This window comes from Orcinus orca, chromosome 7 (genome assembly GCF_937001465.1).
Source record: "Orcinus orca chromosome 7, mOrcOrc1.1, whole genome shotgun sequence".
NCBI classification, from domain to species: domain Eukaryota; kingdom Metazoa; phylum Chordata; class Mammalia; order Artiodactyla; family Delphinidae; genus Orcinus; species Orcinus orca.
In genome coordinates this window covers 6,077,654-6,102,449 of record NC_064565.1, presented here as the reverse complement: position 1 = coordinate 6,102,449, position 24,796 = coordinate 6,077,654, and the positions used below count along the sequence as shown (strand labels likewise).

The 24,796-nt window shown below is 56.9% G+C and overlaps 2 protein-coding genes and 1 long non-coding RNA gene across 3 annotated transcripts in view; 1 reads left to right on the top strand and 2 right to left on the bottom strand.

Annotated features, from left to right (window-relative positions):
- Nucleotides 1-1,239: 1,239 nt before the first annotated feature.
- On the bottom strand, nucleotides 1,240-4,040 carry TMEM185B (transmembrane protein 185B). The gene has a single exon (XM_004276900.4). The coding sequence runs from the start codon at nucleotides 3,584-3,586 to the stop codon at nucleotides 2,534-2,536; it is 1,053 nt and encodes a 350-aa protein (XP_004276948.1). The 5' UTR covers nucleotides 3,587-4,040; the 3' UTR covers nucleotides 1,240-2,533.
- A 4,445-nt stretch (nucleotides 4,041-8,485) lies between these two features.
- RALB (RAS like proto-oncogene B) overlaps nucleotides 8,486-24,796 on the top strand; it is a 60,324-nt gene continuing 44,013 nt past the window's right edge. The window contains exon 1 of the mRNA XM_033400225.2: nucleotides 8,486-8,598. The gene's annotated coding sequence lies outside the window, so the exon portion shown is untranslated. The remainder of the gene's footprint in view (nucleotides 8,599-24,796) is intronic.
- Nucleotides 23,745-24,796, bottom strand: part of LOC125964967 (uncharacterized) — a 39,246-nt gene continuing 38,194 nt past the window's right edge. The window contains exon 2 of the long non-coding RNA XR_007478332.1: nucleotides 23,745-23,916. This is a non-coding gene — a long non-coding RNA (uncharacterized LOC125964967). The remainder of the gene's footprint in view (nucleotides 23,917-24,796) is intronic.

Sequence of the window (24,796 nt, the reverse complement as noted above, 5' to 3'; positions counted from 1 at the left end):
TTCTGCCTTGAGAAAGGACATGCCCCTGGGACCCGGAACAGAATCAGGAGGGATGCGGGATGCTTCGTGGGACAGACCTGGACCACAGCCATGGCCCGGAGTGTAAGTGCCAGACGCCCCAGAGCGAGAATTTGTAATTGGTAGGCCGCTGAGATTTTTGAGGTTGTTTGGCAGTAAACGCTAAGCATCTTAACAGGAGAAACTAAAGAGTTACAGAATTTGACCCATGCTAAATACTGTGGATAGTCGAGTTGCAGCAGCAATTAAGTAAATCCCCAGGCACAGCTGAGACTGTATTATTAACTTTTACAGATGAAACAACTTTCTACAAGCTGTGACTCCCACTGTTTCTACTTAGTGGACTTGAGGCAGGAAAGAGGCCTGATGGGATGAGCAGGCTTGTCACTGCATCCAAGCAGTGGCTCTCCAACACCCGGCCGCCTAGGGGTAGGAGGAGAGGAGGTGGGCTGCTTGAGTGTGGGGAGGGACCCCCCCCCCGAGGTTAGAAGGGATTGTTTTAGGTGTCAGCAAGCCCCTGGCCTCAAACTGTAACTAGGAGGGGCTGGTGATCCCACGGCTGCCCCCAAACCTGCCCTTCAGTTCCTTCAGCAACCTCCTCCTTTGCTCCCATGTCCTACCCACGTGTAAGCCAAGGCCTTTGAGGTATCATTGGGGAGTGGAAACAAAGGCGGGCCTGAAGTTCCGGGCAGAGGTCACCCCAGGCCGGTAGCACCCTCCCAGGCATTCAGCATAGCCTGCTCTGGGCCCGGCCCCTCCCCCAGGCCGGCTGCTATGACGAGCACCACCTTCCCGTCAATTTTAATTGCGTGCTTTGTGCGCGCGGGCCGGGGCCACAGTCGAGTTGCTTTCCGATGGATCTGCACATCCATGTCTGGCTCAGAGTAGGTCCTCAACAAATATTTGCTGAGAAAGCAAATGAATGAATCCTTGCTCATGAAATGTCACACCCACTGCTGCTCAGGGCTGCCGGCTGGCAGAAGGTGACTGTGTGCACGTGGTGACCTCGGGGCAGTTCTACGTGACTAAACTGAGCTGCGGCACCCTCAGGCTTCCAGGGACCCAGGTTCCCATGGGTGGCTTTGCTGCTAGCGTGTCCTCTCACCAGGTAAATTGTTTACTTAATTCATACGGAGCGCAGCTGAGATCATTTTTGCTAGGTTGCTAGTAAGAGAAACAGGTTCCCTCCAGCCTTCTCCCCAGTAATAACATCAACACTCCTTTTAATTTTAACCTTCTTTTGGAAGTATTTATTTGTTCTCAGTCAGAAGAACATTCCTCTCCCAGGATCTGGTTTTTGCCCTTCTGATTCCCTGGTACCACCAGTACCTAAAACAAAATTTAAAAAATAACCTGAACTATTACTTCCCTGTCGCTGCCAGATCAAAACGTTTGGACCTTAAAACAATACTTGATCCTGCTGACCACTTCCGGTTAAGGCCGCTCTCTCCAGCTTTCCAATGACACGTACCAACACCACTTTATATCATGGCCAACTAATATTCTAAGATTCTTAGAAATGGACAAACCACCTGCTTCTTCTGGTTGTTCCTGAAGAGAAGAATTCAAGGTGCTAAGTAAGTGTCACTTTAGGCTCTGGTACCACACTGGAGCATGTCACGTGTTCCCAAAGGATGGGGCTCCTTCCAAGAGAGACCTCCAAGCTGTGCAGACGGAATCATCTAACACCTGAATATGAAGATCCTTGGGACTTTCAACCCCCATATTCACGTCTAGAATTTTAATAAGACCCCATGCCAGGTACATATTCATGTTTTAAGCAATCTTTAACAACATCTGCAGTAGACATGTATCTTCACATATAAACTTAAAAAAATACTTTAACATAATACACCGTACTGCACAGAACTAGAATTCAACATGTTACAGTGCTAAAATAGTCATATAAATATCATATATGGATGTATTCACTGCATTAGAAAAATTCACCTATTAGGCTATTAAAAACCAGTATCAGCAAAACCCAAAGAAAAACCATTCTAACAGTAGGAACTCTAAAAATAACAACTATGAGGCTTATGTGCAAGTGGTGGGAAAGAGGATTCTTTACATCTGCTACTGTCACAACAGGCACAATCTGAAATACAGTTTTACGTTAGCAGTGTATAAAAATACTTTTCAAAACAATACTTTTGATAGGTACAGTACCACTTTAAAAAAAACCCAGCTGTGTCGTCACTCCGTTTGAGGACCTACCTAAACAATTCTATTTACTGCTCTCAGCGAGCTCGCAAACACCAGCCTAGAGAACAAGCTCCTCACATATGGAGGCACACTGCACGCACACACGGCTGTACAGTCGAAAAACCTCCTACATCTCTGGTGAATACTGATGAGTCACTGACAGGCATCAATCTCAAACAAGGCATGAAATGATGTTTGCAGCCTGTTTTCAGTTCCAGGTTTGGCATGGATGAGCAAAAGAGGACAAGGGAAGGTGGATTTTGTGTATACGGTTTCTCTTCCACTAGCGGACACGCCCCAGAAGACGGGTTTAATCTGGCATATCAATACTCAGCTTGGGGGGTGGGGGAACATATTTTCCAGGGCTCTGGGTTATCACCACCCTGGCCTTCTTTCCAAACATCGGAGCGATTTTAGGCGCTTCTGGAGCCGCCGTTTCTTCAGCATCTTCACTATCTTCATGATGTAGGTCATAGGAAATGTTCCCATATTCTCTTAAAAATGGGAAAACTTCGAGCAGAAACTGACAGAAATCTCTGCGAATACCAAACCACCAGTGGTTGCCCCCTTTCCGCCTAAACGTGGTGGCCGTCAACGTGATTAACGAAAGCCAAAGGGGGACGAATATGGAGATGAAGGAGAACGCGTTGTGGCCGTCCAGCCTGTGCACCAGCAGAACCTCGAAGGTGAGCAGGGGCACCACGATCGTTATCCAGCTGATGGCCATGGTCACATGTGTTCTTCGCTGCTCGGCAACCACATCCAGGGAGCGCAGAAACAGGAGGGACCAGACGATGTAATACAGGACCACCAGGCAGAGGAACGACATGAGGATCCAGAGGGGCACAAACACCACCAGCCACGGCCAGTGGATGATCCGGTCCAGCCTCAGGGCGATGAAGATGAACTGCAGGATGTTGACGGAGCACAGGATCTCCAGCTCCAGGGACCGGTCGTGTCGGAAGCCCCACACACAGGCGGCCACGGACACGGGGGACACGAAGAAGAGCGGCATGAAGACCAGCAGCCAGAAGTGGGTCCCCCGCTCCACCCTGTCGCAAACCAGGACCTCGAACATGAGCAGCAGCAGATGGATGCCCACGGCGATCAGCATGGCCTTGAACTCCACGCAGGCCTCCCCCTCCGCGCGGTAGCGCGGGTTCCGCGCCCAGACGCCCGCGCCCACCGAGGCGCCCGCGAGGACCAGGAGCTTCCACAGCCAGATGGGGGCGAACACGGCCCAGTAGCTCCACTGGATGACGCCGTCCAGGCGGAGGGGAAGCAGCACGGAGAAGAGCAGCAGGCAGGCGTAGATGAGGAACTTACTCGGGTTGAAGTCCTGGAACAGGCCCCTGGGGTTCATGGCGAGGCCGCTGCCCGCTCCCCGGCGGGCGCCGCGTCTGCGCCGTTCCCGGCCCGCCGCTTCCCCCGCCGGCCCGCGACGGCTCTCTGCGGGCAGCAGCCGGGAACCGGCCGGGAGCAGCTTCCGGCCCGCGGCGCCGAGGAGCCGGAACACGTGCGCGCGCGGTCACGTGGCTCGGCCGGAAGCGCGTTGGGCGGGGCGTGCGCGCCCGCCCTCCTCCGGCGACCGGCGGGGCTGGCCGGCGCGGACTCGGCGAGCGGGGTCCTCTCTCCGCCCCGGTGCCCGCCTTCACCCCGTACCCATTTGCAAAGCAGCTACTGCGTGTGGCGCCGGGAGGTCGGGGCGGGCGACTGGGGCCGGGTGCCTGGCGCGCTGCTGACGCCGCGGCCTGCCCGTTGGCAGCGAGCGGGCCGCGACCTCGGGCGGACGCTTCCTGGCGGCGCCGGGAGCAGGGAGGTGGGAGTGAGCTCACATCCTCCGGGCCGGGGCAGGGGCGGGGCCGGGGCGGGGGCGGGGCCGAGGAGCGGTGGGCGCGGCCTGCCGCGGGTGCCCCACCCTCGCCCGCTGCCGGCCCAGGGGCTCCTGCCCCCGCCGGGGAGGCTTGGCGCCGAGCGCGCTGAGGCGGGGAACGGTGTGGGCGCGAGGCCGGTCGCGTGTGGGGGGTTGCGAGCGGGGGAATGGGTGCCGTGACTGTGAAAGCGCTGGGCGGGCGTGCGGGCGCACGTTAGGTGGCGGGTCTGTGCTTGTGCCGGGGTCGGGGGGGCCCCGTGGGTGCGGTCTGCGCCGGGAGCGGGGTGCGGGGCTGTGCCTGGAACGGACGGCTTCGGGGGCCGGGCCCCACCTGGCGGGGCACCGTCAGTCGTCGGGCTGCCACGGTCCAGTCTCGGGAGCTGGCTTCCCCCAGTCGGCATCCACATGGTGTTGGTGAGGCCGGGTGCGGACCCCTCCCAAAGCTTCACCACCCTCACCTCAGCCGGGGCAGTCGGGCGTTCTCGGGAAGGGACTCCCGGCCGAGTGAGCCCTGCCAGGCCTCAGGGTTCAGCCCCGATCTCAGACACGTGTCTTCAGGGCCCCTAATTTGTGAGGAGCCCCTTGGGAGTCATTGTGGGGAGACCGTTAGCTGAGTGGGGTGCCAGCCTCTCACCCCCAACCCCTTCCTCCCATCCTGAGTCGCTCTAACATGTCTGTCTTGCACCTTGGATTTTCTTTTACTGTTCCCTTTCAGAAAGGGATTTGTCAGCTAAAACAAAATTTTAAATTCCAAACCCCTCTACCAACCCAACTATGAAGTGGGCTAATAGAAGCACTTGGGACCGTTTTGAGGGTGAGATGAATGAATACATGGAAAACACTTTGCATTTAAAGACATGTGAGATATCGATGTTACCACAGTGGGGGAAGTAAAGCCTCCAGAGGGGAGGGGCCGGCTGGCAACTCCGCAGGGAGATGGTGGCCCAGCCAGGTCCTCTGGACGCTGTTGAGACAGGCAGGAATCCTGTGGCCAGATGACCTCAGGGCCTTTGCTGCCGGCTTTGTGGCAAAGATGGGAGTTTGGAGGGTGTTTGCTCCTCTCTGCGGCTCCTCAGGCGCCTGGTTCTCCTCGTCCAGGTAGGGGGATCTTGCCATGGCCCCTCGCCATCTGATGTGTCCTTGCTGCCCCCCTCCTGAGAGAGGTCAGAGCCCACTTCCGGGTTTGAGGTGGGGCCACAGGGAAAGGGCTGCTGTCTGCCGGCCCCTCAGCCAGCTCTCCCGGGCCCCCAGGCCTGGGCCTTCTCTTCTGTACATGGACGCTTCTCCTTGGCTGTTTTCCCTAATGTGACCAGTCTCTCAGGGACCTGCTCTTGTTCTTTTATTTTTTGGCCGGGCCACGAGGCGTGCTGGACCCTAGTTCCCTGACCAGGGATCGAACCCAGGCCCCCTGCAGTGGAAGCGCAGAGTCCTAACTACTGGACCGCCAGGGAAGTGTCTGCCCTTGTCTTCATGTTGACCATTAAAGCTAACAGATTGTTTGCTCTGTGCCCGGGGCTGGCGACCCAGCCACCCATGAGACTGGCACGCACCTCAGAGCATAAAGGCTTTCATTTACAGAGCACATGTGTGTGTGTCAGCGCCCGGGTCCCCCAGCGCAGGCCTGCCATGATGAGTCAGAGTGGGGACGTGAGATGTGTCCCCATCCCACCACCTCACCGTGAGTCCACCTCACAGTGGACTCTCAGTTTCCAGTTGTGGCCGTCACAGCTTGCTGCAAACGTAGCAGCTGACAACAGTGCCTGTGGGTCGGGAGTCTGGGCATTGGGTGCTCAGCGTGTTCTCTGCTTGAGTCTCACGGGCCAGAATCGAGGACTGCAGTCCCTTCTGGAGGCTCTGGTGGGAATCGGCTTCCAGGTTCATTTAGCTTCTCTGAGTTCAGTTCCCTGGAATTGTGTGTGGGACTGAGGTTCCCATTTCCTTGCCAGCCGTCAGCTGAGGATGGCTCTCAGCCACCCGCATCCCTGGTCGGTGACCCCTTCACAGCCACCGATGTTGGGCTGAGTCCTTCTCCCACTGTTGAATCTCTCCGGCTCAGCCTCCTGCGGCCTCTCTGCTGCCTGCCTTTTCTGTTTTTAAGGACTCGTGTGACTGCGTTGGGCCCAGCTAGATGGTCAGTCCCACCGCCCCGACCCTGAGCAGCTGGGACTAGGGCAGGAGTCTGGGTGGGACCACAGCCCCCTGGCCCCAGGAGGCAGGATCCCCCCGCTGAATGTCCTCCAAGTAGGTGGCTGGGGCAGGGGGGGTGACCTGGACAGAAAGCCCAGGGACATCTTCCCTTTCAGGCCCGTTTGGATTTGCTTACATCGGCTTCTTCACAAGGAGGCCGCAGCCCACCTGGCCCTTCGTGTCACCCTCGGCGCCCCAGTGCCCCTTGTCCCCCATCCCCCAGGCTAGCGTGCAAATCCTGGCGCTGCTGTCCCTAAGCTCCGTGACCTTGGCAAGCAGCCCAGCCTCCGGCCCCCATCTGTGAGATGGAGATAACCTCACAAAATTGTCAGCGTAAAACGAAACAATGTGCTCACTGATCCTGCCCCGTGGGCGGCTGTCGTTTCTGTCTTGGCCGTAAAGGAGGTATCCCTCCTTCGGGAAGCCTGTCCTCCCTGCCGTGCGATCAGTCCCGGGGCTCACAGCACTCTCCTTGCTCGCCCGGTTGTCCCTGGCACCCTCTGCATCTCCCAAGGGCAGGGCCCCATCTTTCATGTCCGTATCCGCAGTTTCTAGCACAGGCCTGTACACAGTAAACGTGTCCGGGAAAGCACAGGCAGGCAGGAAGGACGCAGCTGATGCGGCATCTTTTCCACGTGCTGAGCAGCAGGCCAGAACAGCTTGTGAGCCCAGAGGTGCTGGGTTTGCAGGGAGGAGTCTGGGCTCCCACAAGGACACCTTGGAGCAGCTCAGCCCCTCGTACCTGCGCCGGGCTCAGTATTTCAAAGCTCTGTGTCATCTGAAGCTCGTGTGGTGGCAGAGGTGCGACTCTCATTTCACAGGTGGGGAAGCTAGACGCGACCACAGTCTTCTGCTGAACTTGTAGCTGCAGACTTTCTTCTGAGCCCTGCTGTTGGCTCCGCTGGTAGCCCGGCCTGTGCGGTAGCTCAGTCTGGTGAGAATGGCCCCGTTAAAGACCCAGACTCTGGTTGGGACCCCTGGAGACTTAGCCTCACGTTTTAGCAGCTTCTCCTCAACTAGTGTATTCATTTAACAGATATGTATCGAGCATCTGCCCCGTGCCCTGGGCCCCGTCCTGACATGGGATGCAGCACTGCTCAGCTCCAACCGCTTCTCCCATGCAGGCCCCTTCCCAGTTCAGGAGTCACCTCCTCCAAGAAGCCCTCCCTGACCAGCCCCTCCTTACATACATCACCCTGTTCTGTTTCTCCTGTTTCCTATATGGTCACTAAATACATGCTCACTTTAGGAAAATCCAGAAAGTGAAGAGTTGTTTAGAGAGAGAGAAAACTCTGGTCTTACTACCTACAGAAAATCCATATTAACATTTTAGTGTAGTTCCTTCCAGCTGGTCACGTCTGCAAAGACATGTCATTATCCACATGCCATTTTATTCTGCTTTTTGGTTTAACACGAATTCTGTGACTCACTTATTTACACATCTCTGGATCATGCACCGAACAATTGATGGTGTCTTACAGGCGCCGTCAGCCTGTGTTGAAACTCAGCTCTTCCAAAGGGGTCCTGTTTGCTTCTGACGGTCACCTGGGGGCACTGCCAACTCCAGAAGACTTTGCATTAAATTTCAAATAAATTCGGCTACAGCATTTGCTCGAGGTGTTTTCAGACCACATCTGTAGCGCAAACTCAGACTCCAGCCTGTGTGAGTCCTGGCTTGTTCTGTGTGTTCCCTCCCCACACCCGGGGCCAAGGTCGACACACCATTTCTGTCTGACAGGGCTGTTTATCATTCCCCTTCCGTGCAGGGAACAGCCCCTTGGGGTCCCAGCTTTACTTAGATGCCTCTTACTAGCTACCCCATGCTGGGAATTATTTTTCCTTCCTGGTGCATGAGACAGCGGTGTGTCTTATAATCAACGGTGTCTTCAGTGTGATGAAATATACCACAAAGAGAAGCGCGTCTCAGATGCCCGTAAACACATCTTTATGAGCACCTACGTAACGGCTGCACATTGCCTCCCGGGGTTGCCTGCCGTCCTCTCCTAGTCCCTTCTGTGTCTTGGGGTAATTTGTGTACTTTTCTGCAGTCTTTCTTACTCGACACAGCTTCCTCTGCACTCAGATGATTTCTTTCAGGTAATTCCTGGAAATCGAATTGCCAGACAGAAGAAATGAATATTCCAAAGACCCTTGACACATAAAGCCTAGTGTTTTTGGAGGTTGATTTTTTTTTCTTTCTTCTGTGTCATCTTTGCAGAAACAGAGTTGGTGCAAATCTGCCTGTACTGGCAGCAGCTGGCCGAGTGCTTTCGGGCTGGGAAACTCCACAGAGGTGAAGAATTAACATTAACGAGGTAGAAAGGCCGAAATCAAAGGTAGACTCAGGTGTCGGGCTGCATAAGATTGAACGTCAACTGAACACTAGGACTGGCTTTGACATGTGTGTGTGCGGTCAGTGGTTTACTGGGGTCGATCCAAATGTTAGGAACCCATAAACTGAGCCCTGGGATAATTTAATTAAATTAATCCGAATAGAGTTAAACCTTATATATTTATTTTTGGCTGCGTTGGGTCTTCGTCGCTGCTTGTGGGCTTTCTCTAGTTGCAGCGAGCGGGGGCTACTCTTCGGTGCGGTGCACGGGCTGCCCACTGTGGTGGCTTCTCTTGTTGCGGAGCACGGGCTGTAGTTGTGCGGGCTCCAGTAGTTGTAGCACACGGGCTCAGTAGCTGTGGCACACGGGCTTAGTTGCTCCGCGGCATGTGGGATCTTCCTGGACCAGGGCTTGAACCCGTGTCCCCTGCGCCACCAGGGAAGTCCCAGGAGTTAAACTTTATTAGTTCAAACTCTTTTTTGTGGTTGTGGTTAGAAGCTTCCTGAATGATGGAATGTTGTTCAACAAATGGTAGGCCGCTCAAGCATCCACTGTTTGTACTTAAATTGGCACCACCAGAACTTCCCTGGTGCCCAGTGGTTAAGACTGTCCTCCCAGTGCAGGGGGCCCGGGGTTGATCCCTGGTCCAGGAACTAGATCCCACATGCCGCAACTAAGGAGCCTGCTTGCTGCAACTAAGACCCGGTGCAACCAGAATAAAAATAAATAAATATTGAAATAAATAAATTGGCACACCTCGATATCTTCAACAGTTTGCACGTGTCATCCGAGCCTTCTCCAGTCTCATGTACGCTATTCATTTACTCGGCCAAAGAGTCCTCTGTGACGCTGAGGTAACCCTCACTCCTGCTGTCTCCTGGATTTGTTGTAAATTGCGGGCTGGTGTGTCGTGGATGGATGCTGTCTTTACCGGGGCAGAAACAAGACTGTCCAATTTGGGTCACAATTTCACCCTGGGTGCCTCTCATTCTTTCACTGACTGGTGTGAAGTAGCAAACAATAATAAACACACCAGTAAACACAAGAAATGCCTCTGCCTGTCCTTCAGAGCCAGGCCCTGCAGTCACCCCAGGAACCGTAGGGGGCTCCTGCCTTTAGAAGGCTGTCAGTCTGGCATGTGGGGCAGAGGGGGACACGGGGTCACAGGGCGTGGTGTCCCTGCTGCACAGCTTCAGTGGCTTCTCGTTTCTCAGGACCAAAGCCAAGCTCCCCGCTGCCCTTCAAGGCCTGGTGGACCAGCCTCCGCCAATCTCTCTGGCCTCATCTGACCGCTTGACCCACGGCTGCCTCAGGGGCATCGTGGGCTTGCCTGCCTGCGCAGATGCCTCCCCGGGGGACGTGGCACTGAGCCTGGCCCCGCACACGAGCTTCAGGCCGTCCACGCGTCCCCTATCTGTGGTCCCCTCTGGGACTGGTAAGTGCCAGGCCCGTGGCCTTGGCCCCAAGGACTGCTTACTCTGTCATACAGGCAGAGGGCACAGACACGGCACACTGTGTGTGCACAGTGTGTGCACGGCACACCCAGAGAGCCGTCCAGAGGTCCCTGGGCTGAAAGGGACTAACAGTCAGCTGAAAACGAGAAAAAAAGAAGCACTGGGAGTACACCGTAGGGTGAAGGTTGGGTGATGGGGGCAGGAAGCTGGAACAGAGCCTGGAACTAGACCGATGCTGGGAGGCCCCTGGGGCGGCAGTCCCCAACCTTCCCGGCACCAGGGACCGGTTTCGTGGAAGACAGTTTTTCCACGGTGAGGGGGGCACGGATGGTTCAGGCGGTGATGCGAGCCACGGGGAACGATGGGGAGCGGCAGGTGAAGGTTCGCTTGCCCGCCCGCCGCTCACCTCCTGCTGTGCCGCCCGGCTAACAGGCTGCCCACCGGTACCGGTCCACGGCCCGGAGGTCGGGGACACCCGCCCTGGGGTATTTAAGATGAGTCACGGAAGGGACCTCCTGGATTCAACTCCCAGCTCTGTCATTCAAGCAGACGACCCAGCGCCTGTGAGGCTCGGGTTTCTCCTCAGTGGGACGGGGATGGTAATGTTAGCCTCATGGGATGGAGGTGGGAAGACAGAGGTGTAGGGCTGGCACATCCGGTCCATGACCAGTATCTGTACACACACCCCTACTTCCTCTATCACCTAAAGGAGAACTTCAGTTCTGTTAAATAACTAACCCAGATGACTGGCAACTAATTCACTTCTCCACCCTGGGCCCAGGTCTGCTTTACCAGGGGCCAGGGCAGGACAGAAGTCTCCAAATTCAGGTCCCAATGCAGCCCTGCTGGCTCAACCTCAACCCAGACTCCCCAAATCAGAGTCCTGGGGGGCAGCAGCTGGAATCCAAACTTTTTTAAAGCTCCCCAGATGATTCCAGCATGCAGCAGGCTCTCAGAACCCTCGGCCAAATGGCCCCTGAAACGTCGTCTTAGCCCTGAGGGTCCGTGTTTCTCTTCCCACCAAATGCCCCGTGCCGCCTCTGTGGGGGTCTGGCGTCCATGCATCTGGTCCAGAGCTCACCTCCTGCTTTCATCAGAGATGGGACGGTTCACCTGCTGCTGACTCAGGTGATGAGACCACGAGGAGGGACCACTGAGTCTAGGAATAAATCTCTAGCCCCCGCCCAGTGCCCAGCCCTGGAGGTGGTTCAAGGAGAGGAAACAGCCAACCTCTGAGCCCCGTGCTGCTTTCTCACCACGAAATATCTGAATCTAAATGGAAAATACATCTTTAGGCTTGGAGATGCCTTACAGGATCAAAACTGAGCCCAAGCAATCCCTTCCTTCTCGTGTAGCAGAGAAAGTGAAATTCTGCAGAGTTCCTGCTGGTCTTAGACTTTTCCCTTTTAAGAACATAAAATTACTTACCTGTCGCTGAGGTTCGTTCCAAGTTGCCCCTAACCGCTGTAAACTTCCCGGCTTTATCTAGGGAGCCCTCAGGGCGGTGAATTACTGTTCACAGAATGAATTCCTATTGCAAATCCAGCATTAGCAGATTTCCCCCATGAAGACAGATAATTTCTTGAACTCCAAGTGATTTTATGGAGCAGGGGGTTGAGGGAAAGAGGTTTTATTTTACAGTCTCTAAGTGGATGATTTAAAAAAGCTCAGTAAAATGGTTTTACTGGCCATCAGGGCCACCACAACAGATGTATCCACAAAGGAAACGCCATCAATTACCCGTTGGGATGCTGGGGTGTGTGGGGAGCGGAGGTACGAAGAACACCTAGGATGTTTTTTCTTAATTAACAACACACGTGAACGCATCTGGAAGTAAATAGAAGGCCCAGTTTTCCCCTTTTGGGCTGAGAGGGTCTTCGGGAGCGAGAGGCAGGAAAACAGTTTTCACTGTTAAATATGATACCGATGACCATGGCAGTGACAGAGTAAGAAGAACCGCGGTTTATTCGCATGGGGAGGGGGGCGCTCACATTCCGGGCGGACACTGACCGAGTGTCTGACCAGGGCCACGGCCGGGCTGTGGGCCCGGGGTCCCTGCCCTTCGCTGCCCTGCCTGCACAATAGCGCAGGGAGAAGACAGAGCACCGTCCACGCTAGCGCTAAGTCGGACACACAGCCAGGAAAAACCCAGAGGGTTTCTGCCAAACAGCTGGTGAGAAGTTGTTTGTTTGCTTGTTTGTTTTTTCCTGTCATTTTATTACAGTGAAGTTTAACAGCAGAGAAAAGTCACATGACCTTGGTGGATCGAGAAGTTGGCTTTAAGGAATCATTTGCTAAATAATCAATTTCTCACCATTAAAAAAAGTATGTTTTGACCTCGGGCAAAAACAGAGGGCGGTGGATGAGAACCTCTTTTCTGACATCATAATACAGGCAGTGCTGGGAGGGGTCCTTGCCCCTCCCCCAGGGCCCCGGGTACTGGGAGACCTGCTCACCCATCGCAGTCACGGCTGCCCGGAGCAGCGAGCTGGGTGAGGTTAGTGGCCGGGCTGGCGGGGAGAGCAGGTTTTTCTCCTTTTCTTGTGAGCTTGGCCGGAACGTGAAATTCCCGTATCTGTCCTGGGTAGCGCAGATCCAAGCAGCAGACTTTGCCGGCTTCCCGTGAGCGAGGTTCTGCAGCGGCTGCTGCATTGTCCCCATCTTCCGGTGGAGAAGTCTGGATGGAATCACCCCTTCGTTTCCACCTGAACACGGGGACCAGAGGAGGTGGGGCGGGGAGAACAGGGCCTCAAACCCGGGCTGGGTCTGGCTTCTCAGCACACGGAGCAGGCCTTGGCATCAAGCTGCGTTTCCTCCTCCCGAAAAGCAAACACCCTCAGCAGAGCTGGCGAAGGGCATGGTTTGGGGCCCTGCTTCTTCCAGCTCCTTCGTCCGCTGTTGTGGGTCCCTGTGCTTATCCTGCCACCGCTCCTGTCTGCTGGCCGGGCTCCTTCCCGGCCTAGTGCCCTTGGGGCAGCTTCTCTTTGCGGGGTAGCGCTGTGAGCCTAAGGCTGGGTTTTCTGTGGGGCGGCCCTGGTCCGGATCCCCGCTTTGGTGCTCACTGGCTGCAAAACCTCAGGCACACAGCTCGGTCATCGCACCCCTGTTCTCGTTACTGTTAGATGGGGCGATGCTAGGACCCAGGAGGGCAGCTGTGGGACTGGCAGAGGGCAGGCTTGGGAAGCGCTGGGCCAGTCCTGGCGTGTGGGAAGCCATGCCAAGGATTGTCGGCCGCCCTTCTGTTTAGAAAGCCGTCGTGCCGCCTTCAGCCTCCGTCCACGGATTCCCTTGGACAGAGTCCGGGGCGTGCTGGCTGCCAGCTGCAATGCTTCCACTCCAGTGTGATCCCTTTCTCTCTTGTGGAAAGAGGTCTTGTAGAAGCCGTGTGCTGGCCTCTGTCAAGGTCAGCATTTTGTATGCAGCTTTGGAGAAGGGAGTGGGATTTTATTGCCTCTTTGGTGGGAAAAACTACGTATTGTTTGGGTCCGTGCTAAACCCTGACGCCCTTGTGCAACGGGGACAATTCTGCAGCGGTGGATCCACGAGGGAGCCGGGCGGCGGGTGGGGGGGGGCGGTGTGTGTGTGTGTGTGTGTGCTCACGCGCGGGGTTATCTTTTGTCCTCAGAGCCAGGACCCCGTCTCTAGGTGGCATTGGAGAGGGTGGGGGGCCGGGGGGCCCATGTCCCCACCCCTAAGGCTGGATTCAAGCTTTTGTTTTTTTAAATTTATTTTACTGAAGTGTAGTTGATTTACAGTGTCGCGTTAATTTTTGCTGCGCAGCAAAGTGATTCAGTTACGCATATATATACACTTTTTCTCATGTTCTTTTCCATGATGGTTTATCACAGGATATCGAATAAAGTTCCCTGTGCTCTGCAGGAGCCCCTTGTCGTTCATCCATCCTATAGATGACGGTTTGCATCTGCTGACCCCAAACTCCCACTCCCTCCCTCGTCCGCCCCCGACCCTCAGCAACCACAAGTCTGTGCTCTGTGTCTGTGAGTCTGTTTCACAGATAAATTCATTTGTGTCATATTTTAGGTTCCACATATAAGCGATATCATATGGTATTTGTCTTTGTCTGACTTACTTCACTTAGTATGAGAATCTCTAGGTCCATCCATGTTGCTGCACATGGCATTATTTCATTCTTTTTCATGGCTGGTAGTATTCTCAAGCTTTTGTTTTGTCTGAACCCCTCCTTTGGACGCAGCTGGATTCCTCTCTTAAGTAAATCATAGTGAACACTTGTGTGGCCTGTATGCTGAGCCGGGACAGCTGCAGGCTGGGGAGTAGGTAGGATCGTTGTCTGCATCCAGACCCTCGAGGGTCCCGAGGCTCAGAGCGGACAGGATTTGCTCAGCTCAGACGCTGGGGCAGCAGGGCCGGTGGGCACAGGTGGGCCAGCTCCAGGGTCTCGGTGCACAGCCTCCTTCCACCCAGTGAGGAGAAAGTACCGTTTGCTGAGCGCCTACTGTATTCCAAGCGTGATGTAGGAAAACGTTACTAAAATCCCTGATGCATTCCTTCCTCCCAGGAGGAGGGAAGGATGGGCAGCAGGCGGCTCTGCCCCCCTGGGCCTGACTCTGCCAGCCTGGAGCTGATGGCACGAGGCACTGTCGGGGCCGGCGGGGCCATCGCAGGAGGAGAGCAGAGCCGCGGGCAGCCTCGGCTCTCCCTGCAGGCAGACAACCCGGAACACAGCTGTGGGGCTGGCTGAGTGTCCGCCCGTCCCACAGGGCCTCCTCGAGCGCGGAAGCTGTCAGCCCGGCCCCCAGGGCTGCTCGCCCAGGCTCATCGCACAGGTGGGCACAGCCCAGGTGCCTGACGGTTCCGGCTTCAGGGTCACGGCCTCGCCATCGGAGCCCCCATGGGACACCCAGGAGCTCTGACTCGGCACTTTGGGTTGCAGAATCCAACAAGCAGTTAGTGTGGGCTGGTGGGGAAATCCGTCTGCCGGTGGTTTGGGCAAACCTCCGATCTCTTGTGAGACAGAAGGTGCAGGATGTGCGCTGGGGCTGCCGCCACCAAGGGGGACCGGGACCCGTTCCCCAGCCGCCGTGCCCGCCTGCCGAGTGCGGTGGGTGAAGCCGGGCTGGGGCTCTCCCGGCAGCTGTGCCTCCCCCGTAAGTTCCCCCAGTCCTGCTTTTCTCACGCCCCGAGCGACAGCGCCCTGCACCCCCAGGCAGCTCCTTGGCTGCCGCATCACGTGGTCAAGGTGAGGGCCTAGGTGCCGCCCGCCAGACACAGAGCCAGGAGCCTGGGAGGGCCCTGCGGGGCGGAGGCGGGGTGCCCTTGCTGCCCGGCCTCCTTGCGGCCTCAGGGCCTGGGGCTGCCCTCTGAGGGCTCTGGGACAAGCACAGGGAGCCTGACTTGTGGGGTCCCAGATCGTAACGGGGGCCTCTGTGTCAGGAGCTCGTTTCCTGTGGGTGGGTTGGCACCCTTCCTCGCTTGCTGGGCAGACGGTCCCTGCTTCCCCGTCACCTTCTGCGTGCTCCGCGGCTGAGGGGCAGGGCTGCGGGGCTTCCGGGCATCGGCAGGCGTGGGGTGTGTGGCGAGCTTGCGAGGGCCGAGCTGGGGGCAGCTCGTGGGTGTGAGCTCGGGGGGGGGACGGCGGTGAGCGGTCCCGAAGCGAGTCCTGAGTTCCCGGAGTTCCCGGTGCAGGGGTTGGAGCTGGGCGGCTGGGGTGAAAACCAGGGATCCTAGCCGAGCCCACCCGGGGCTGGAGGCTCCGGCGCCGTGGCCTTGGCTCTTTCCTCTGCTTGAAAGCAAGAGCGTTTCAAGGAGGCGAAAACTGCAGAAACAGGTACGAAGTTTCTTGTTAGAGACACAGCACAGCCTATGGGAGAGCACCACGCAGAGAAGCAGCGTATTAATTGAAGACAGAAGCGGGGCGGAAATACACGCCCGGAGAGAAAGGTGTGGGCGTCCTCTCTGCTGAGGGGCTCAGCAAGGAGGCGATTTAAGTCCCTTCTGCAGGACAGGCCTTCTGGCCTTCGTTTACCTTTGGCCAGTTGTCTCCTTTCTTTTCTCACACCTGACTGATCCCAGGACCCTCCCCACACGCGTGCGTGACTTTTTGCTGCGAGGGATCCCGGTGCAGAGGCCTGTGGGTGCGTGTCCACACTTATTACGGGGTGGGGCCCCTCCCTCTTGACCCCCAAGCGGCCTTGGTGCGCGAGTGCAGGCAGCACGTTTTCCTGGACCGCCGGAGAGGGCGCCTCATCTCTACTTCAGCAGAGCTCGGCTTCTGCCACCAGCTTTGTCCTTGGGGCGTGTGGGTGAGACCCGAGCCTCAGCGTTGCTCCCCGTGACAAAGCCCAGGTGTCCGGCCTAGGGGCCCATCCGTCTCCTTCCTCAGGACCCCAGCCTTCCTTCCCCTGTGCCCTCCCACTCCCTCGGGTTGGACTCCAGTTCTGCGCCGACACCCTGTCTGTCTGTCTGTCTGTCTGCTGGGCGCCGGCTCCTTTCTGGACTTCGCTCTTCCGCGCCGTTTCCCTCTGCTCTCGCGGCTCCCTTAGCTTCAAGTGAGCAGAGCTTTGAGCACCAGCCCCGTGGGGCCGAGGGGAGGGGCACAGCGGCCTCGCCTTCCCCGGGCCCCCCTCCCTGTGCCCCCCGAGGGCACCTGAATACCAGCGCGACGCCCGGCCACTAGCGTGTGGTCGGCATGTCGTTGTGCAGTGAATGCTGATCGAGTGCCGGCATCTCCGGGTGTTCAGTGGGCGCCCGATGATGTCACCGCCCCCCCATAGTTTAGATGTCAGGATTTGAGGGCGGCGGCAGGAGGAGGTGACCGACTCTACCCCCGTCAGGCTATCTGTCCCCCGTCTCAGCGCATTCCAGGAGGTCACATGCTGATGGGTGTGTGGCCCAGGTGACCTGTGGCTCTAAAGGTTCGGGGCGGGAGGGACCACAGGAGACGCCGCGCCTCTGTTCCACATTCTGAAACGTGCTGGCCCCCTTCTGAAATGGTTCACTTGCCTTATCACTGAGCGTGGCAGCCACTGGGGAATTTCTGGAGGGAGGAGGGGGTCCTGGAAGGAAACCGCCCTTGGCCCCACTGTTTCCTTAGAAGCCCAAACACAAAGAAAGGGTGGAGTAGAGGTGGAGCTGCGGAGGGGCTTGTTTTTTCCCTTCCGATCCGGCCAGCCCCAGGCAGAAAAGGAAGGCTGTTGTCCTTTTAGTCCAGTGCTTCGTTTCCTCTCCAGAGGGTCTGCATGTAGCTGGGATTTTGGCAGCTGGGGACAGGGCTGGGAGGAGGGGGGTTTCTGCATGAAATCATGGTCTGCAGGTGGGTGCAGCGAGTGGGACCCAGGTTGTCCTGCCGGGCTGCACGGTGCCCCTGGGATTCAGGTGTTAGCCTTCTCACGTGGGAGGAGAAGCTCAGAGAGGTGAGGGGGCTTGCCCAGGGTCACACAGCAGGTGGTGATGGGGCGTCCCCTTTGGTGGGAGAAACAGCAGGATACACACAGGCCTGGGTCATCCCGGGCCTTCCCTCCGTCAACGCTTCCCACGTCCACCTGCCAGCCTCGCGGTGGTGCCTTCTGCTGTGCGTGCCCCCGGGTCAGTGAGGGGCGGCTTCCAGGCATCAAGCACGAGTGCTGGGGACTTCGGGAGACGGTGTCCTCACGGTGGGGTTTCCGGCCGCCACCGATGCTGCCTTTGGGTGGGGCAGTGGGAGCCCAGCTGCAGGGGGAGAGGGACGGCCTCTCCTGGGGACCTGGAACAGAAGCAGAGTCATTGCTGGGAGCTGGCAGGGCAGCCGCCGCCATGGGGCCCTGATCGCGGCAGTCGCAGGGCGGTGCGCCTGGCGGGGCTCGGCTCTGGCGCCAGCAGGGAAGGCCACGGGGGCCGCGCTCACCCGGAGGGGAGAAGCCGCACCCCTCGCCTGCCCTCTGCCCCCACCCCCAGAGGGCCTATCCTGAGCCTGCCCAAGAGGGTGGACTGAGGTGGCCCCAGCTGTAAATAATCCCCGGGGGCCACAGGCTCAAGGTCCCCCGCAGGGAGAGAGACAGCCCGTTTGCCTCCCAGGGACCCAGAGGACCAAGAAGGAAGCTCAGGACAGAATCACGGCTCTAATACCCACGGTTTGCCGCTGGGAGCGGGGTCCAGAAACAGGGGGAACTGCCACCTCACATCCCTTAGGATGGCTGCTATGAAAAAGCAGAAAATAAGTATAGATGTGGATGTGAAGAGATTGGAACCCTTGCCCACTGTTGGCGGGAATGTAAAATGGTGCAGCCACTGTGGAAAGCATTGTGGAGGGCCCTCAAGAAGTTAAGAATAGAATTACTATGTGATTGCAGTTCCACTTCTGGGTATACACCCTAAAGATTTGAAAGCAGGATCTCAAAGATACTTGCATGCCCGTGTCCATAGCAGCATTATCCACAATAGCCGAAAGGTGAAGGCACCCCAAGTGTCCACTGATGGGTGAATGGATGACCAAAACCTCATATGTATGTATATATATGACACATGCTACGTGGGTGAACCTTCAGGACATTAAGTGGTGTGAGACAAGCCGGCCACAAAAAGACAGAAACTGCATGATTCCGTTTATCCAAGGCCCCTGGAGTAGCCAGATCCCTAGGGGCAGAAAGCAGAAGGGTGGTTGCCAGGGGCGGGCGGGGGGGCCTGGGGAGTTCCTGTTTAATGGGGACAGAGTTTCAGTTTTGCAGGATGAAAAGAGTTCAGAGATGGTTGCACAACGATGTGAACGTGCTTAATGCCACCGAACCGGGCACTTGAAAATGGTTGAGGTGGTGAATTTTATGTTGTGTATTTTACCACAGTTTAAAAAATAATAATAAATGAATTCAAAGCAAAACAAAGTCAAGGAAACGGATGTGAACCAAAGGGCCCGTGCAGGCCAGGTTGGCGTCGCATTATTTAATCCCTAGCATCCTGTGTGAGCTGACTTTCTCCTGCAGGCAAGAACGCTGCGGCTCACGACCTCCCCGGCGGTCTAGTGGTTGAGACTCCATGCTTCCACTGCAGGGGGCGCGGGTTCCATCCCTGGTTGGGAGGCCAAGACCCCACATGCCGCACGGCGCGGCCAAATAAGTAAATGAATAAAAATACTTAGAAAACTGAGGCTCAGAGCCATGACACAGCTTGCCTAAGGGCCCTCGGCCAGGCTATGGCAGGCCGGAATTTAAGTCATCTTTGTGTTACGGGTGGGAGCTGCTCCACTGTTCGTGCTGGGTTGCAGCATCCGGCACTTGGCCTGCTGGGGCTCCTCACGCCCCCAGGACAGCAGAAGAGAACGTGTACTTGGTGGTGAAAATGTGTGCACAGATCAGAGAGGCCTGAGTCATGGGGAGGCTTCTTAGAGGAGGGGGTGGGACTGGATAAGGCCTGGAGGGGCACTTCCTCCCCCATGCCCCCCCAGGGGTAGGGCTGCCACACACCATCTCATGTGAGCCCCGCTGTCGTTGCTGGGGGGACACTCGCATGCCTTGGGCGGGGGGGGTCCCTCTGTCTGGGCCGGCCACCCTCGCCTCCCTTCTGGGCAAGCCCAGCAGCTGGGGCTTTGAAAACGTTGGTGGGTGTGGGCCACTGATATTTGCCCAACCAGAGATCCCTGGGCTTGGGCAGGCTTGTCAGATTTTGCAGATAAAAATACAAGAGGCCCAGCTGAATCTGAATTGCGGTCATCAGTGAATAACCTGTAGTATAAATATGCCCGCAGTGTTGCAGCTGCAGTCGACATGGCCACCTTAGTAGTCGCGGCCTTTGTCCACTGAGGGAGGTGGTCTGGGTGTTCCAGGTCAGGGGCCTGCCGGCATTGGTCATCAAGGCCAGGGCCCAGCCTGTCACGGCTCTGCTGAGACATACGCGGTGGCCTTGGGTCAAGCCGCTACCCAGCGTGAGTTGACCAGGCTGACAGCAGGGTCTGTAATCGCCAGGCGTGAGTAAGATGGGCCGTGTGCTTGACCTGCTCTGCGTGCCACACGGAGCCTGCAGTGGGAGACTGGTGCTGTCAGCACGTTGGGGGCCTGTGCTCCCGACCTGGCACGCTGGTCCCTGCATGTGCCTTCCCCGCCTCCTGCTGTACCAGTGCCTCCAGACGCAGCCCTCTGGCCACCACGTACCTTCTGCTGTGTGTCGACCACCTCACATCGGCCTCACCACGCGTCTCCAGTTCAGTGAATGCCACTGCCTTGTCCTAGAGCCTCCTAATCCTATCCTTCCAACCATTCTCTCATCCATCCACCCATCCATTCATCCATCCATCCATCCGTCCGCCCGCCCACCCATCCATCAGTCCATCCGTCCGTTAATTAACAAGTATTGGGGCTTACTATGGGTCAAACACTGTAGCAGGCACTCTGCATAACATCTCAGCTGTAGGAGGGATTAAAGGAATTAATATTTAAATGTGAGTGGCTGATGACAGCCATCAGATATGAACAAAAGGACCCAGTCTCCCGTGTTTCAGCAATAGGTCATCTGGGGAGAGATTCTCTAGCCTGCCCTTTATTTTATTTTATTTTATTTATTTATTTAGCTGCGCCGGGTCTTAGCTGCGGCATGTGGGATCTATTTCCCTGACCAGGGATCGAACCCAGGCCCCCTGCGTTGGGAGCACGGAGTCTTAACCGCTGGACCACTGGGGAAGTCCCTGGCCTCATCCTTTAGACGGCAGCCACTCCTCCAGGGAAACTCCTGGAGAGGGCTTAGGCTGTGATGAGGTGGGAGCAGGAACACGGGGTGGGGCCTCGAGAGCAGGGAGCTGTGCTGGCGCTGCCAGAGGCGTGGCCTCTGCCTTGTCGGGTGCCCGTCGGGAGGCGCAGAGCACAGGGCCCGAGAAGCACTCTGCCCTGACAGCTGGTGCCTGGCAGAGACTTGAGACTCTCACGAGACGGAGAAGACCGAGGTCCAGAGAGGGGAGGTGACTTGTCCAAGGTCACACAGCCTTGCAGCCACGGGACTGGGATAAAGAGTGTGGACTTGTCAGGCACACCTGGTTTGAGGCCTGGTCTGCCTCTCAGCCTCACTGACCTACCTGTGAACTGGAAATCACACCTCCCTCTTGGACTGTGCGACACGAGACATGCTGAGAACCCACTGTAAACTGCTCGGCCTGGGACGTGGCGAGTGCGGCGGGGGGACGGGCTGGACCCCAGTGTCAGCCGAGAGGCTCCTTGTGGCCTCAAACCCACCCCTGCGGCCTCCCGAGTCTGGGCCTCGTCTCCTACCTGTGTGAGGTGTGGGCAGGCCGGCTGGCCCTTGCCATCATGCTGTGGGGCTGTGCAGCCCCCTGGGGCCCGCCTTGCTTCCTGCGGTTTCCGGGCCTGAGTGTCCTGTGCGATGTGCCACCTGCGAGGGCTGTGGAAGGAGGTCGCCACCCCATCCTTCTGGGGCTTTCCCAGCAGGGACCCGGCCTCCATGGGAACCTGCAGCTTTCCCAGCCCTGGGGGCCATGCTCACCTCATTGCCACTTTAACTTTGTTCCTGTCTACCCAGCTTCTTCTTGGCTGTTGTAAAGAATTAAAACTCATGTTTTAGTGGTCTTGCTGCTGGAGGAGGGACTAGGGGCTGGGGGGCGGGGCTGACTTTACTAGTGGTAGTTTTCCTTTCCTTCCAAAGCAGGGGCCCCTGGCTCAGGGGTCCCTTATCCCCCACTGGCCACCCCACATTCCTCAGCCCTCTGACCCCTTAGCCTTGCCCTGCTCTCTGGAGCGGACGCAGGGATGAGATGGGCTGTCCATAAAAAAAGAAAAGCACAGTATAAAAAAAGTGCGGCTCATGAAAAGAATCACGGAGCGGGGGAGGGGCAGAGTGACAGTGGCTGAGGGGCGGGGCAACCCAGCCGCTGGAAGGGGGCGGGGCAGGGGCGGAGGTGCAGCCCAACTCCTCCCCCAGCAGCCGGCAGGCGGTGAATGAGGCCTGGGGCGCCTGGTGCGCGCTGGGAGGCCGCCAGGAATGCTCTGGCTGCCCTAGGCCAAGAGCAGAGCCAGTTCAAGGCCAAGCTCCGGCCGGGCTTGACCTCGGGCTCTCCGCCTTGGTCCTCTGTGCCCAGGGGCGTCGTCTAGAAAGGGAGGAAGCGCAGCAGCATGGGCTGCGCGGGGTCGGGAGAGAGCAGAGGCCAGTGCCTGCGGCGCACCCAGCTCCTGGGGAGGAACTTTCCCGGCCCCTTCTGGGTTCTCCCGGCTGGCCTAAGAGTTAACTAGACGCAGGGCAGATTCACAGGGGAAGTCGACTGTAATTAGGTACATACAGGGGCCCCCTAAGAACACGGGCCCAGCACAAGTCACGCAGGTGAGGCTTACGCGCCATCCAGGAGGAGAACGGGTGCGGTTGGCCTTCAAAGGGGACGAAGGCAATTTACAGGCAGATGAAAGAAGCAAATGAGCAAATGTTGGATAAACAGATGTTTGCCGGGCTGTGCAGGGGCATTGGGACACGGAGGTGTCTGTGATCGCACGGGCCTTGCTAGTTTCCCCCGTCGACCACCCTCACTCATGTTGTTATATTACGGTTTTCTGCAGCGATAGTTCTTCCCGGAACAGGCCCTCCATCTAAATTCTTTAGGCGGTTAGTTAGGGGGAGGGTCGAAGTCTTTTGGGCCTTGATTGTATTTAGCTCAAAATAACGTGCACGCCGAAGAGACACATTTTGGGGTGGCAAGGTTCGCTCCCCTACACAGCCAGCATCACTTCTTTCCTCATCCCTCCTCCTAGCTCAAGTTTGTGTGTCCCCGCGTCCTCTGTGTCTGTCCGGGTGTCCACCTAGCCGCCCAGAGCTAGGCTCCGTGGGGCTCATGCATCTGCAGCTCAGGAGCACGGCTGGGCTGGGAGAGAGGATTGTTCTCATGCTGTTAGAGGGGGCTGGCTTCCTGGGAGACCATGGCTAGTGTTTCGTGTTGGAGAGAGCTCAGCACAGAATCCAGACACTCGGGGCTCATTTTTGCTCACCCTCGAGGGCTTTGCCGCTGTCACCCTGCAGGACTTTTGCTCTGGTTACCTGGAGGTCAGCACTGGATCTTGGTGGTGGTTACTGTGGAACCACAGGGCGTGTGTGTCCCCAGAGTGGGAAGCGGAGAGGATGAGCTGGCACATGGTGGGTTGAGCCACAACGATGAAGACTTATTACTTAATGGCGAGACAGACTTGCCCTCATTTCTGGGGGACAACTCTTGGTAAGCTGTGATGGCAGAAGGATAAGTGCAGCTGATTCAAGAACTCAACTAGCAAGGAATCATTGTTTTCTGATGTGCGTCCCAAGTGGAGTCGCCTCTTTGGGAAGGGGAAAGCTCCTCCACCTAATTACAGGGCTTCTGCAGGGCAACTGCTGGGATGTCGTCTGGTTAGTTCCTGCTGCCTGGCTAGGTCCGTAGAGACCACAAGGAAGGTGGTAACGGTGAGAGAGAAGCTCTTGATAAAACAGTCTTTTTCAGTGACAGTAACTCAACTGAACACCAAAGGCAAGATTTTGAACACGTTTAGGAATAAGTGAGCACCAGGGGCTTTTGTTGGTAGCTGCCAGCGAAAGGCTGCAAGGAAGGGGAGGCTTGGGGCTGTTCCCCAGACTTTGGAGGAGGATTCCAAGTGAGAACTCAGGAGTCGGGACCTTTTCCCGGGGACGGATAAGTCACTCCATGCTACTTGTGTGAACTAAAGTTCTCTGGTCCTCCCCTAAATACTTGCCCTGACCTAAGACTTCAGGTTTTAGTTTTGGACGATGCAAATGCCCAGGAAGGAATGGGAACCCACAGAGCCGTCTTTTTTTTTTTTCTTTTTGGCCACGCCATGCGGGATCTTAGCTCCCCTACCGGGGATTGAACCCGTGTCTCCTGCATTGGAAGCGCAGTCTTAACAACTGGACCGCCAGGGAAGTCCTGCACTGAGCTGTCTTTAGTCATTTATTCCTGTGTGTGAATGAGCCTGTGAGACCCGTTCCTGAGAACAGGAAGTGCAGGGCACTGAGGGCTGGGGAAACACAGAGTAGCAAGGTGACTGGATCACTGGAGATGCACCCCATCTAGTCTTGCTGTTTACAGTAGATTTTTCCTGCCGTCAGTAGGTTAAGAATGGCTTTTTTCCGTCTATAGATCGGTGGCCCCCCTCTAATCGAGGCAGTCACCAAGTATCAAATGCCCACAGGGATGTCAGAGCTTGTCAGACTCTTTCCAATAATACCATCCAGGGCTGTTCTGGCTGATGTTCTAGGAAACTGGCCAGCTCTCTGCTCCACACCCCGTGGCTCCACAAGCCCCGCTCCGCCTGGCTTTTGAGCGCCCGTCTCCCTGGAGTCAGTGCACCTCTGGGGGTCCCGACGTCCAGCCTTGCCTCTGCTTCCTCTGGGATTTGGCAGGAGGACCTTCTGTTCAGTGCTTTTGCTCCCCTCCTTCTGCAAATCTCCCCGAACCTCCTGAGGGCAGGTTTCCCTTCCAGCCTCTGGCCCTGCGGACCCCACTTTGCTTGGACCCCCGGAACAGCCTTCTAAGCCCCACGCCCACACCTGCCCCTCACAGCTCGACCTCTACACGATAGCGAGAGTGGTCTTTCTAAAACCTAAATCAAAGCCTGTCCGCCAGCAGACTTGGAACCTCCTAAGTGGCTTCCTGTCACACTTGGAACACATTCCAATCTCCTCACCCTAACCTAGGAGCCCCCGCATGATCCAGATCCCACCTCCCTCTGCACCCTCTGGGGTCTCACCCGCCCGCCCCGCCCACGGCGCTCCGTCCACGCCTCCTGGCCGCTGTCTCTGCGGCT